The following is a 15990-nucleotide window of genomic DNA, read 5'->3' as shown; positions in this document are numbered from 1 at the left end:
TGAGAGTAATGAATCTTGACAGCCTAGAGATAAATTTTCCTCCTGCCTGACTGCTTTGGCTGTCAGGAATGGCAGCACTGTCTGAAGAAGCAATTTTCAAAAATCTTGGTCTCAAGACAATTGTAGCACTGCACTGTAGCACTGTCCTCCCATTGTTCATGGATTTGCTCGAGCGGGCCCAGTAGCGTCTCCATTGTGAGACTTGTTACTTGTGTTTGGCATACTGAATACGTCACAGGCAGCTTGTCAGGCTTTGCCGTGCGGGCAAGATACTCTGGGTAGCTTGTCGGGCTCCCCGAGAGGGGCAGAGGAACGAACCCGGGTCAGCCGGACCAGCCATGTGCAAGGCATATGCCCTACCGCTGTGCTTTTGCTCCAGCCCAAGACAATTGTGCTCTTAAAAAATTTTAAATACCTCCTTGGGATTTTACTTATATGGGTTATAGGTATAAATATACAGATTTTTATAGTTAAATTTATAATGTATGTATTTAAATTTTCTTTTAAAATTATAAGGTCCATATATGTTAATATAAATAACAATTTAAAGAAAGCTACATCTCATAAAAATATTTTACTGAGAAGAATGTCACTGTTTCACATTTTTGCCAAACTAACTTTTGCTTAATAGACTGGGGGGTTTTGAGGTGAATTTGTGCATACAATGTTATGATAAGCTGTTTGAATTGACATATATGAAGAAATATGGCCATACACAAGGTTATAATTAGGAAGGGGCAGGTATTTTATCTTTAGTTTTGGTGCTGGGGATTGAAACTTCCTGAGCTCTACCAAACAGCCTACAGCCCTGGCCAAAGAGAGAAATATTTTAATAGCTTTTACAGATTAGTGGAAATTTTCATGTCTAGATGAAACTCAAGTGTTGGTGGTTTCTCAAAAATTAATATTTAAGTAACATAAATATTAATATTTGTAACAACGCAAATTAATATTTGTATTGTTACATTAAAATCTATTGGTTTCTCTAGAACTTTGAATAGATTTTTTTCCTTCATGTATTATTTTCTTCATCACACGGGAATATAGTGGTTCATTGATTTATTCAGATCTTCATAAATGAACATATTTTATTATATGATATAAAATCACATTTATTAACATCACTCCAATATTATAAAAATGCCTTTAAGTATTTCAAAGCTGTCAAATTCACAGTAGCACGTATAAGATTCCAGAATTCTCATTGTACTTTGGAAGCTTAATTTTGACAATGCTATTGATTGTTTTCCATCAAGTGTCTGGCTTGCTTTGTTCATTGTCATGAGAATATCTGCAGATTATCCCAAGACGTTCTGATGATACTGTTCTTTCAAATGAAAGTGATGTTCCATAAAAATACAGCTAATTCAACTCATCAGCTCAATTGTGGAAAAGTAACACTCTTCCTCAAGACAAGCTGTGCCCTGGAACTGCTCTCTTCATGAGTACTTTCTGTTTCCTCACACAGAATGTTTATTGGTTTGTGAAGTTTGAAATTTAACAAATTAAGTTTTGCTGTTCCATCAACACCATTCTTAATTGAGACTATTAATTAATTAGTCTTTTTCACCACAAATGTGTGGTGGTGAAGAATACAATGATGATTAGTACTGTCAGTGACATCATATTGATTTATACTAAGGCAGCAGTAATTTATCTACCATTACTCCTGTAACATCAGCACAAATGTCAGCAAAATTAATTCAATGCCTTAGAATTATTTTGACCCAGTTCTGTGTCAAACCTTCAAAGGGTTTTAAGTAGCCTCAGCATCCACCTTAAATGTACTCTGATTTAGAGGGAATGCTTGAAGGACTGGAAAGATAGTATAATGGGTAAGGTACTTGACTTGCTCATAACTGCTCTGGATTTGATTCCTGTCACCCAAGTTGGTTCTCCAAGCCTGCCAGAAGTGATCCCTGAGTGCAGAGCCAGAAGTAAACCCTGAACACCACTGGATATGGTCCCAAAACAAAACAAACAGATAACAAAAATAAGAAGATCCACTTGTAAATAATGGCTAGGCACAATTTAATTCTTTTTGGTTTTATTTTTGTTTTGAATCCAGACCCAGTGGTGCTCAGGGTTTACTCCTGGCTCTGTGCTCAATGGTCACCCATGGCAAGACTCGGGGGACCATATGAGATGCTGGGGATTCAATCCAGGTTACCTACATGCAAGGCAAGTTCACTACTCTTTGTATTATTGCTCCAGCCCCCACATTTTAATTTAATTCAGTGAAAAACTAGTATCTTGACCCTTTTAGTCCTATCCTTTTCAGTTTTTCTAAGTTTCAGATACTACTATTATTCACAGCAATCCTATAGAGAGAGAATAAACAGAAAAAGCGGAACAGCTTATTTCTTTCGCTGAATAGATGAGGAAGAAAGGGACCATGACTGACTAAGTACATTATATGTATCGCTGTCCTTCCGTTGTTCATTGATTTGCTTGAGCTGGCCCAGTAACGTCTCCATCATGACACTTGTTGTTACTGTGTTTGGCATATCGAATACATCATGGGTAGCTTGCCAGGCTTTGCTGTGCGGGCGAGATACTCTCGATAGCTTGCTGGGCTCTCTGAGAGGGGCAGAGGAATCGAACTCAGGTTGGCCATGTTGGCTGCATGCAAGGCAGATGCCTTACCCGCTGTGCTGTCGCTCCAGCCCAACATTATTGCCCCTTATACATTACATGTATAAGAATTAAATTCTAACTATAGATTGAATTGGTTTATCTGTTGAGGTAAAGAATAGATGCTTATGACTGAAGTAGAAAACTGAGATTCATCATATTCTCAATGGCATTAGACAGTGAAGTCATGTTACATATTTGTTCAATTGATCAGGTTAGGAACAAACTGTAATTAGTCATGTCAGCACAAGGCTAGTTGCAATTATTTTATCAATAATATGTTTCTGAACTGTTTTATCAATAATTGATTCAACTCTGGTCAAGACAATATGAGGTATTTGAGTAATTTGCTCAATGCCTCTAAAAGCAGGGCTGAATTGAATCTTGTTTGATTATGACTTTGCAAAAAGTATCTCATAATAATGCTGTACAAACCTAAAAATTACATTTCTAAAAACTTTAGCTATGCTGAATATATTTACAAAACCAACAATAAAGAATGACCTCAATTTCAAGGAAAATTTAAAAAATGTATACAGCACATCCACAATAAGCATGTCTCCTTTTTAATATATTTAACATTATCCCCAGTATAAACCTTTAGCATCTTCCCAGAGCATTTAAATTCTCATTATTCTGATCCCTGTGACCCAGCTTCTGCTTTCTGACTCATCTGTCATTTCCCTCCTTCACCAAAGCTGAGTCTCATGTCTTCATTCTACTTCTTTTTTTTTTTTTTTGCTTTTTGGGTCACACCCAGCGATGCACAGGAGTTACTCCTGGTTCATGCACTCAGGAATTACTCCTGGTGGTGCTTGGGGGACCATATGGGTTGCTGGGAATCGAACCTAGGTTGGCTGCGTGCAAGGCAAACTCCCTACCGCTGTGCTATTGCTCCAGCCCCTTCATTCTATTTCTAAGTGTCATGCGCAGGCCCTTTCTATTCCTGTAGGCTCTTAGAACATTGGATGGCTGACTCCTTTTTGCTATTGAGAACTCAGCTCACATATCCATAGAGACTACTCCAACCATGTCTAAAATGGCTAGTAGGCCCTCCCCAGCACATCACTATGCCTCTCACTCAGAGGACCTTTTTAAAAATTTTTTTGGCAGTATTACTATCTAAAAATGATCTTGTAAAGCATTTGTTACCTATTAATTATGTATGTTCCTTATTAGTGGGAAGTTTTTCTGTCTAAATCACTGCTAATCTCCTCTCACACAGGAGATACTCATAAATTCATTGAAGGAGTGAATTATCTCTCTACACAAATGAATTCCTAGAAAACACTTCAGCCCCTTCCATTGAGGTCAAAGGAGTAAGTTATTAAGATCAGCCTTTAGAAAAAATCTTTAAACAATAATAAAAATTACCTCTAATATATCCCCAAGAAGAGAATTAATTCAGTAATAATAACCTTGAAGGAAAGGAAATGTTAATTTGGTTTCCTGTTTCTCTCTGAGTCAAGTCTTCCTAACATGGAAAAACTTTCTTGTTATCTAAAGGCTATAAATTTTCTGAATAGGCAAAAATGCCCATGATAAAATAATAATACCATAGAAACAGTTTCAAAAAGAAACACATAGAAGTTTTATTTCTGGATTCTTGTAAAGAAACTATTTCAACAATAAGTAATTTATAACCTTGCATAAGGTCTAACCTGACATTTTAATTTCAGAATATATTTTACGACACCCTGCCCAGCTTTTCAAATCCAGCTATTATTACTTCTTCCAAATACCATGGTTCCCAGAGTTTATGTTCTCAATAAATGATTTTAAGGTAAGTTGAACTAATAGTGTATTGTTATTAATGAAAAACACTTCAAATTACAGTATATCCTTCAGTAAGAAAAATAGACACTTGCTGGAGTCCTTCTAAGGCTCATTAGTTATTTCTGTAGTCACTATATTTTTCAATGCCTGACTATTGTTGGATTTTTTGGTGAGAGTCTGTGCCCTTACAGGCACACCTCTTTTTTAGAGAACATTCCATAGAAAGAAGAGGGAATTTGAATGCCAAGTGGGAGAGCTTGACAGCAGCAAATGGAAGCTGTGTTGGTAAACAAAACCTTCAAAAAAAAGTAAGCACAGAGGTATTGATGTTACCATAGACACTGACACTAGTTGTAGGTTGTATATAATTATTGTAAGCTTATTGAATATTTCTCATATTAGATATTTTGGAGACTTGAGGATCACAACATTATTTTATCTGAAATACTTCTATATATAACTTTGACAGATAAGGCACCCCCATCCCAAATTCTGTTGCCATTATCAAACCTGACAAGATTAACAATGCCCCTAAGACCCCTGGACAGCCCTCAGAGAGTGACCTCCTGGGGTAGCCTTATGTTAGATTTCAGCAGTGCCCAGAGAGACTGGTGGCCACTCCTGGCAGTTTTCTGGCAACTGGGTTGTGTGGCTTCATCGTCTTAGCAGCAGTAGCTACTTACCTGGTAATGCTGAGGGTCACCAGGACCCACTCAGTGGTGTTTGGGAATTGATATTGTGTCCCTGTGCATACATAGTATGGACCCCGAAGCTCAGATATCTCCCATGTTTTGCTTTTTTTGACAGAAATTCAGATTTGGTGTTGCCCCCAAACAAAAAACAAATAGAACATAATTGAATTGAAATATTATTATATATAATAATAATATAGGGTCTATTTAAACTTTTGTTTCAGGAATATATATACATATATATACATATATACATATATATACATATATATACATATATATAATATTAGACCAGGTTGTAAATATGTTTGTTACCCGAGTGATCGTCAAAAAACTTGGAACAGGGGCTGGAGCAATAGCACGACAGGTAGGACGTTTGCCTTGCACGCAGCCGACCTAGGTTCGATTCCCAGCATCCTCCAAGCACCGCCAGGAGTAATTCCTGAGTGCATGAACCAGGAGTAACTCCTGTGCATTGCCAGGTGTGACCCAAAAAGCAAAAAAAAAAAAAACAAAAAACAAAAAAACTTGGAACAACTTTGAGGGTAGTGACTTCATTGTCAGGACATGGATAAACTGTTATCAGCTAGACTGTTAGGCAATATATTAATATATTTTATAAGGGTGAAGTGTGCTTGTGAGATTAGAAAGGATAAGGCCAAAAACAATGTATAAACAATGAAGTTCTCCAACCTGATAACAACAGAAATTATGAGTTGTCACTGTACATTACCTTTCAGAAACTAAGGATTTATTAGATAACTAAACATTTAAAATTATTTGCTTTCACTTAAATTAGGCTTTGAAGCATCTGTTTACTAGTCATAGCACTGGTATCGGAAGAAAAGGATGTCGATTAACCACAGAAGATCTTGAAGCTTATATTTATGTCTTTTCTCAGCCTGGAGCATTAAGTGGCCCAATTAACCATTACCGAAATATCTTCAGGTCAGTATGAGTTTGTCTTTCTTTTGTTTGAGTAAGACATTTTAGTCTAGGGTTGGGAGATTTAGCTCAGCAGGAGAGCACACAATTCACATATATGAGGCACTGGGTTTATCTTCAACACCATAAAAAATAATAAAATACAATAAATATTTCAGTCTAATTATAAAAATAACAGTTTATTTTTAGAATTAGAGTGTGTTTTATCTTTTTTGTGTTGTATTGTTTGGAGGGCCCACCTGGATGTGCTAATGAATTACTCCTGGCTCTGTGCTCAGAGATCACTCCTGGGATGGAGGAGTGATATGTGGTATGATCCCCACTACCCTATATGGTCCCCTAAGCAGTGACAGGAGTGATCCCTGAAGACAGGGTGCCAGGAGTAAGCCCTATGCACCACCAGGTGTGTTCCCCGCAAAAGAAACAAAATACCAAAGAAATTTAGAAGGAGAAAATTTAGAGTGAAAGATAAGCATAGAGATTCATATTTGTCCCTGGACCCTAGATAGAAGGAATATATTTTCTATGAGGGAGGCTCCGAATCAATGCTCAGGGAGACAAGGAACTACTCATGGTGATATTTAGCTAATTGGTGATACTTAGCTAAGTATTCACGCAGTGCTCTCAGGCCAAGCAACACTAGGAATGATCAAGGCACCCAGCAGTCGTGGGAAGAGATTTGAGTGGGCGAGGGGTCCTGAGGTGCAGAGATTATGGCCTTGCACACGCGCTTCAGCCTTTTGAGTTATCTCTGAGACTCTAGAAAAAAAAAGTTTTTTCTCTTTGTGTGTATCTGGAGTAGGGATAGAGGGGCATGTGGATACAGCCAGTAGTTCTCAGGACAACTCCTAGTTCTGTCCTTGAGGTTGCTCCCAGTGGTGTTTGGGGACTTAACCAGGGTAAGCTCTTGCAAGGCAAACACATTGACTCTGACACTGTCACTCTGGTCCCTAGGTAAATATTTTCTTGGAAAATTATCAACCATTGTCTCCTTGAAAAGGTTCAGGGGCTTGAATATATGCTACCTCAGAAATGCTGGGATTTTCTGATAACAAATTATCGTTTGACATCTTAGACTGTAATACTTCCTAGGAAATCTGGCAGAACCAAATACAAACCATCCTCTCTGGAGGATGCATCTCAGTTCAGACTCACTATATTGCAACTCTGAAGAAGAGTTTATAGTCACAATTACCAATGCTTTATTAATAAGTCAAAATTTCAGTAGAACTCATATACACTTCAAATAATATATTATAATTGAATATTAATATACTATCATTTACATTTTAAAAAATTCTTCTGTGGTGTCAGGAATTGAACCCAAGCCTCCATATGTGCAAAGCATATTCTGTACTGCTGAGCCACATTCCTAGCCTCTGTCAAGTATGTTTAAGTTAGAAAATATAGAGCCGGAGCAATAGCAAAGCAGGTAGGGTGCTCACCTTGCATGTAGCCAACTCAGGTTTGATTCCTGGCATCCCATGTGGTCCCTCAAGCCTGCCAGGAGTTACTGAGTGCAGAGACAAGAGTGCAGTCAGGAGTAACCTCTGGACCATTGCCAGTTGTGCCCGCCCCCCACATAAATAAAGCAAAAAGTACAAGAACAACTTTTAAAGTAAGAGAAGGATGAAGAATACCAAGACAAACTGGAAAGAGCTAAAAAAGAACCAGAAGAACTTTTGGAATAGAAAATGGGAATGTCTGTAATATCAAGACAGATTGGAAAGAGCTAAAAAAAAGAACCACAGGAACTTTTGAAGTGAAAAATATGGCTATTGAAATCTGAAGTGATGTTAAATAGCATACCAGACAAATTAAATAGAATTATGAATTGAAATACAGATTTTTTAAAGTTACCAGATAAAAAATGCCCAATGGCAACAGAAACTGAGAACTGTTCTTCAATAGGAAGCTTACCGCAGAGAAAGTGGACAGGGGATTAGGTTATGGGGGACACTAGGACAATGGTGGAGGGAAGTGGACAATGTAAGAGGGTATGGTGGGGGCTAGACAAAATCACAGCAAGTAGGGCATTTTCCTTGTACATGGCTTATTGGGGTTCGATTCCCAGCATCCCATATGGTCCCCTGAGCACAGCCAGGAGTAATTCCTGAGTGCAGAATTAGGAATTCTGTATCGCCGGGAGTGACTCCCCCCCAGCCCCTCAAAAAAGAGGGTATGGTGCCAGATTATGTTATGAATGAGAATACCATTAACAGGATTGTGACCCACAATGCCTAAAGTACACATTTTTTTAATTTACCTAGAATGTACCTAGAAAAAAGTGAAAATATAAGAATGATTTGTATATACATGCATGCTAAGAATTTCTGATGAAATATTAGCAATGAAATTTATTATTTCCAAACCAAAAACTGTCAATTAAAAAAAAAAGCAGGAAAGGAGAAAATGGGAACAAAACAGGGAGAATAGAAAGCACAGGTAGGGATGTGGCTTAGTGGTGAAATGGCAGCCATGCATGTAAGACTGGGTTCAATCCCTGGTGTTGCAAAAAAGAAAAAGAAAAGAAAGAAAAGGAAAAGAAAAGAAAGAAAGAAAGAAAGAAAGAAAGAAAGAAAGAAAGAAAGAAAGATCACAAAAATTATTTTGTCAGTAGCAGCATATTACTATATTCAACTTGCCAGTTAAAAACAACATGCCAGGTGCATCCAGCCAGCCAGCTTGGCACTGCCCAGTTCAGCTAAGGTCCCCCAGCACTAAAGCCTGGCAAATGAGGCGTCTAGACTCTGAGTGAACTCAGAAAAGCCAACTTTTCCCCATAGGTCAGGAGCAAACCCCTCCCGTGAAGGTCCTTCACTCTGTAGCCATGCTTTTCCTCACCTCTCCACAATACATTGTAAACATATAAAGACACCCTACCTGTAGGTTCCTAAGCACATAACAGTGCACAATAAACAACCCCAAACTGAAAGTCACAATGGTAAAGCAATGTAGAAAACCACCAGACTTCATGAGAGAAGACGCTAGCCCAGACAGCCCAACCAGTAAGAATGAGCTATAAAGCCTCTCTGATAAGGAATTTAGAATAAAATTGTTGAGGATGCATAAGGAGCTCTAGGAAACAATGGAATGCCCTGCCAATAAAATATAAGAGAACATGAGAGGAGAAATGACAGATATGGAAAAATCTGGTAGATGAAATTAAAAACTTGCTGAAAGGCCTCAGTAGCAGAGTAACAGCTGCTGAGAATAGAATCAGTGGGCTCCAAAATGGGGTGCAGAGAATCTCCAGACAACAGCAAAAGATGGAAAAAGCCTCAAAATAAAACAACAGATGACAAAAGAACATTGGGATGAATTCAAGAGGAACAACATAAGAATCACTAGATCCCTCAGACATAGAAACATTGCTCTTATCTGTGGAATATGAAGTAACAGAATGGGAGACAGACACCCAAGAATAGTTGAGATAAGTACCAGGAGGTTTGCTCCATGGCTGGGAAGCCGGCCGCACATGGTGGGGGGAAAGGCAGCTCACACAGAGAAGGGAACAACAAGTAAAGGATGTTTGGAGGATCCGCTCGAGATGGTAGATGCGTGCTGAAAGTAGACTATAGACCAAACACGATGGCCACTCAATACCTCTATTGCAAACCACAACACCCAAAAAGAGAGAGAAAACCAAAGGGAATGCCCTGACACAGAGGCAGGGTTGGGGGGGCGTAGGGGTTGTGGGAGGGATACTGGGATCATTGATGGTGGAAAAGGGGCACTGGTGGAAGCATGGGTACTACTCATTCATTGTATAACTGAAACGCAAGCACAAAAGTTTGTAAGTCTACAACTGCACTTCATGATGATTCACTAATAAATAATTAAAAAAATAATCAGAGGGGCAGAGGGACTTAAGGAAAAGCAACTGTCAACGCCATAATTACTGAAAAGTGTCCAGAGCTGAAGAGTGCTTGTACCCAGATCCAGGAGGCCTAAAGGATAAGTTAAAAGAAAGCCAAATGAAAAACATCCCAAGACACATCCTAATCAGAAAGATGAAAACCATAGATAGAGACAGAATACTGAAAGCAGCAAGATCAAAGATGGAAATTACTTACAAAGAAGCATCCTTAAGATTTACAGCATACTTATCAGACAAAAGCACTCTGGGTCCAAAGATAGTGGGGGAATATAGTGAAAAAACTAAATGAAATGAACACCTCACCGAGAATACTTTACCCAGCCAGACTCTCATTCAGATTTGAAGGAACAACACAAAACTTCACAGATAACAACTCAGAAACTTCACAGACTCAAAACCATTGTTATAAATAAGAACTAAACAGGATACTTTAAGGTAAGACAAGCCCCACAAACAAGAGGGAACAAAATGCCATAACAATGTTTTCTCTCGATGTCAATGGACAAAATGCACCAATTAAGAGGCACAGGGTGGCAGAATGGATTAGAAAATTGAGCTGAACATTCTGCTGCCTGCAAGAAACACATTTGAACAGTCAGAGCAAACACAAACTCAAAGTTAAATACTGGAAAACAATCCTTCAAGCAAACAACACCCTCAAAAAGACCGGGGTGACCATACTATATCAGACATAGACTTTAGACTGAAAATGTTTATAAGAGACAATGAAGGCCATTTCTTAATGATAAAGAGATCTGTACATCAGGAAGAACTAACACTCCTAAACATATATGCACGTAATGAGGAAGCAGCTAAATACTTCAAACAACTGCTAACAGACTTGAAAGACATTGATAACAATACAATACTAGTTGGAGATTTCAACAGTGCTTTGCCACCTCTTGATAAATCAACCAGACTAAGGCTCAGCAAGGAAAAACTTTATTTGAGGGAAGAAATGAAAGAGGGGGAATAGTGTGTGTGTGTGTGTGTGTGTGTGTGTGTGTGTGTGTATCCAGCATATACAAAATGCTGGATACATACCCTTCTCCAGTGCTCATGGGACATTCTCCAAGATAGACCACATGCTGGACCACAAAACATATCTCCATAAAATCAGGAGGATAGAAATTGTATCAACTATCTTTTCGGATCATTATGCATTGAAAATAGAATTTAATCAAACACAGAAAGGGAGAATCAAATCAAACACCTGGAAATTAAATAGCTCATTGCTGAACAACTAGTGGGTTAGAGAGGAAATCAAAAGATTCCTTGAAACTAATGAAAATGAAGGCACGAGCTATCAGAACTTGTGGTTCACAGCAAAAGGAGGTGTTAAGAGGAAAATTTATAGCTCTGCAAGAATTTATCGGGAAAGAAGAAAAGGCCCACATACATAACTTAATTTCACAACTTAAAATCTTAAATGGGCACTGGTGGGATGGGTATTTGATCATTGTATAATTGAAACTCAAGCACAAAAATGTGTAAGTCTGCAACTGTACCTCATGATGTCTCACTATTAAGAAAATTTTAATAAAAAAAAATCTTGGGAAATGACCAACAAAAGGAGCCCAAACCAGGCAGGAATAAAGAAATAATAAAATTTATTAGAGCAGAACTTAACAAGCTAGAATCCCAAAATACAGTCCAAAAGATCAATGAAACCAAGAGCTGGTTCTTTGAAAAACAGAATTACAGGCCGATATCTCTGATGAACCATCTCTGAATGCAACAGCTATGTGTACCTAGGTCGAGAAGTCAACATGACAAATGACCTGGCACCCGAGCTGCGCAGGAGGAAGAGAGCGGCTTGGAACGCCTTCAAGAATGTCAAAGAAATCGCTAAGAGGACGAAGAACCTCCGGCTCCGGGCACATCTCTTTGATTCCACTGTTCTTCCTGCATTAACATATGCCTCAGAGACCTGGGCCCTACGCAAACAGGATGAGAACGCTATTCAGGTCTCCCAAAGAAGAATAGAAAGAGCTATGCTTGGAATATCACGTTTCACTCAAATGAGAGAAAGAATCTGGAGTTCCGACATCCATCGACGATCAAGAATCAAGGATGCTGTTTCATTTGCCAAGGTGTCAAAAATCAGATACGTAATGAGATTTAAATCAGTCACATAATGAGATTTAAATCAGTCACGTAATGAGATTTAAAGACGACCGCTGGACTAGAGCTGTTACCGACTGGATTCCACGGGATGTCAAAAGACCACATGGCCGCCCACCTACCAGATGGTCAGACTTCTTCATCAAGATCATGAATGACCGGTTTGAGGCTCTTCATGTTCCCAGAGTGAACAGATGCCATTGGGCTACACTAGCATGCGACAGGGACAAATGGAGATGTTACTGGCGCCCGCTCGAGCAAATCGACGACTAACGGGAAGTTAAGTGATCACTTAAGTGATTAAGTGATCTCTGATGAACACAGATGCAAAGATCCTCAATAAAATACTAGCAAATAGAATCCAGTGACTCATCAAAAAAATCATACACTATGACTGATGGAATTCATCTCAGGGATGCAAGGATGATTTAATATTCACAAGTCAATCAACATAATACAGCATATTAATAAAAGATAAAACAATATGATCATATCAATAGATGCAGAGAAAGCATTTGACAAGATCCAGCACTCATTTATAATAAAAACTCTCAACAAAATGGCAGTTGAATGGACTTTTCTCAATATAATCAAAACCATCTGCCACAAACTCATACAAACATTATTCTCAATGTAAAGTGAAGTAAAGGCCCTCCCGTTGATCATCGATTTGCTCGAGCGGGCCCAGTAACGTCTCCATTGGAGACTTTGTTGTTACTGTGTCTGGCATATCGAATACTCTCGGTAGCTTGCCGGGCTCTCCGAGAGGGGCGGAGGAATCGAACTCGGGTCGGCCATGTTGGCTGTGTGCAAGGCAGACACCCTACCCGCTGTGCTATCGCTCCAGCTTCGATAGCTCAGCTGGTAGAGCGGAGGACTGTAGACTATTCTCAATGGGGAAAACTAAAACCCTTCCTTCTAAGATCAGACACATGACCAGGTTGCCCACTCTTACCACCTCTACTCAATATAGTACTGGAATTACTTGCCTTAGAATTAGTCAGGAAAAAATATATCAAGGGCAGTTAGATAGGAAAGGAAGATGTCAAGGTATTATTTGCAGGTGACATGGTACTATATTTAGAAAATCCCAAAGACTCTACAAAAAAGCTCCTTAGAAACAGTATGTTTGTAAAGTGGCAGGTTGTAAAATCAATACTCAAAAGTCCATGGCTTTCCTATATACAAATAATAGTGAAAATGTGAAAAGAGATTGTGCTTCAGAAAAAAAGGTACCCCAAAACCAGCTTAACTAAAGAGGTGAAGGACCTACAAAAAGAAAACCACAGAACACTGCTTCAAGAAATAAAAGAGGGCAGCAGGGGATGTATTTCCAGAGGGCAGGGGTAAATGGAAACATATCTCCTGCCCATGGATCAGGAGAATGAACATTGTCAAAATGGCAGTATTCCCCCAAAGCATTATACAGATTCAATGCGGTCCCTATAAGGATACCCATGGTATTTTTTTCAAAGAAATAGATAAAACATTTCTGAAATTCATATGGAACAATAAATGGCCATGAATAGCTAAAGGAGTCCTTGGGGAAAGAATGGGAGGCATCACCTTTCCCACCCTCAAACTGCACTACAAAACAGTTGTAGTTAAAACAGCATAGTATTGGAATAAATATAGACCCACATGACAGTGGAATAGAGTTGAATAAGACAGACTTTCAAATATATTAACACTTAATCTTTGATAAAGGAGCAAGAAATGTAAAGTGAAGCAGGAAAGCCATTTCAACAAGTTGCCTGGGAAAATTGGGCCGCTACAAAAAAAAAAAATTCAGATCTCTAATGCAAGGCACAAAAGTCAGATAAAAATGATTAAAGACCTCAATATTAGACGTGAATCCCTATGGTACATTGAAGAAAATGCAGGCAAAACCCTCCTTTGAAGCTAAATGCTCCTCCAAAGATGAAACACCACAGACCAATGAACTACATTAAACTAAAAAGCTTCTGCACCTCAAAAGAAATAGTGATCAGGATACAGAGACAGCCCACAGAAAACGGGAAAATTATTTACCCGATACCCATCAGATAAGTGGTTAATATCCAAGATATTTTAGGCACTGGTAAAGCTTTACAAAAAAAATGCATCCAATCCCATCAGAAAATGTGGAGAAAAATGAACAGAAACTTTCTCAAAGACCTTCAACTGGCCAAAAGACATCTGACAAAAATGCTTTATATTGCTAGTCATTGGGAAGATGCAAAACAAAACAACAATGAGACATCTTCTCACACCACAGAGACGGGCACACATCAAAAAGAACAAGAACGAACAATCAGAGGTGGCGCAGATGTGAAAAGAGACTCTTATTCATTGTTGGTGAGAATGCTAATGGTCCAGCCTTTTTGGAAAACAATATGGACATTCCTCAAAAGACTAGAAATTGAGCTTTATATGACCCTGCAATACCACTTCTGGAAATATAACCTGGGGGCAAAAATCACACAGCAGAAATGCCATCTGCACTTCTATGTTCATTGCAACACTATTCACAATAGACAGAATATGGAAACAACCGAGTGTTGGAGAACAGATGTCTGGTTAAAGAAACAGTGGTACATCTACACAATGGAATACTATGCAGCCGCCAGGAAAAATGAAGTCATGAAACTTGCTAATAAATGGATGGAGAGTATTATGCTTAGTGATATGAGTGAGAAAGAAAAGAGACATACATAGAATGATTACACTCATTTGTGGGATATTTTTTTAAAAATATAGCATGAGACTAATACCCAAGGACAGTGGAAACAAGGACCAGAAGAAGATTGGAAACCTTCCTCAAGTGCTGGGGAAAAAGGCAGCTGGGATAGGAGAAGGAACCACTATGACAAAGATAGTTGGAAATGATCACTTTGGATAAGAACTACCTACTGAAAGTAGGTAAAGAAACAAACATGATAACCTCTCAGTACCTGTATTGCGAACCTGCAAATCATAATTCCCAAAAAGGGGGGGGGGGGAGAGAGAGAGAGAGAAAGTACGTACCATAGAGGCAGACTGGGGTAGGCTAATGGTGGGAAGAAGGAATAGCAGAAGAGAAACTGGAGACATTACTGATGGAAAATGTACACCGGAGGAGAGATGAGTGTTGGAATATTGTATGACTGAAACCTGACAGTGAACAGCTTTGTTACTGTTTATCTCATGGTTATCCGATTAAAAAAAAAGAAATTAAAAAAATATAAAACAATATATCAGATTAGAATGAGTCACAACTGGTATGTAAAGACACCAAAGGATACCAAAGATCAAAAGAGAATGGAGGATAGAAAAAGTTATAACAAATTATTTTATTTATATTTGGGTTGGGGGTCATGCCTAGTGGTGTTCAGGACTTAATCTTGACTCTGCACAAAGGGCTCACTCTTGGAAGGTTTGGTAGACTATATGGGGTGCCGGAGATGGGACCCGGGTGAATTGTTTGCAAGGTAAGTTCACCAGTAACTGCTGTACTATTGCTCAAGCAGGAATTTTTTAAAATAAAACAGTCTCTCAAATTCTTTGAATATGGTATCTAAGGGGAGACATAAGATTATATGAATGTAGGGGCTGGAGAGATAGCGCAGCGGGTGGGGCATTTGCCTTGCATGTGGCTGACCCGGGTTCGATTCCCAGTATCCCATATGGTCCCCTGAGTACCGCCAGGAGTAATTCCTGAGTGAAGAACCAGGAGTAACCCCTTTGCATCGCCGAGTGTGACCCAAAAAGGAAAAAAAAGATTACATGAATGTAAGCTCCATCACTGAAAAGATTATATGAATAAGAGGAGAAAAGGTCAATCTGAACATTATTCTTTGACCACCACCAGCAAAATTTGCAAACATCAAATATGTGCATATGCATACACTTTGCATGCATATGTATGTTTGCATACATGCATATATATCTTGGGAAAGTGGAAGTGTTAATATTAAAACT

General features: G+C 38.7%; 1 protein-coding gene across 1 annotated transcript in view; it reads left to right on the top strand.

The window, feature by feature from the left end:
- EPHX4 (epoxide hydrolase 4) overlaps positions 1-15990 on the top strand; it is a 45324-nt gene that overhangs the window by 21225 nt on the left and 8109 nt on the right. The window contains exons 5-6 of the mRNA XM_056123153.1: positions 4314-4417; positions 5902-6050. Coding sequence (XP_055979128.1) covers positions 4314-4417; positions 5902-6050 — 253 coding nt within the window. The remainder of the gene's footprint in view (positions 1-4313; positions 4418-5901; positions 6051-15990) is intronic.

Source organism: Sorex fumeus, unplaced genomic scaffold (assembly GCF_029834395.1).
Source record: "Sorex fumeus unplaced genomic scaffold, SorFum_2.1 ptg000047l, whole genome shotgun sequence".
Classification (NCBI taxonomy): Eukaryota; Metazoa; Chordata; class Mammalia; order Eulipotyphla; family Soricidae; genus Sorex; species Sorex fumeus.
The sequence above is the reverse complement of the archived record's forward strand: the minus strand, read 5'-3'. Positions and strand labels throughout refer to the sequence as shown.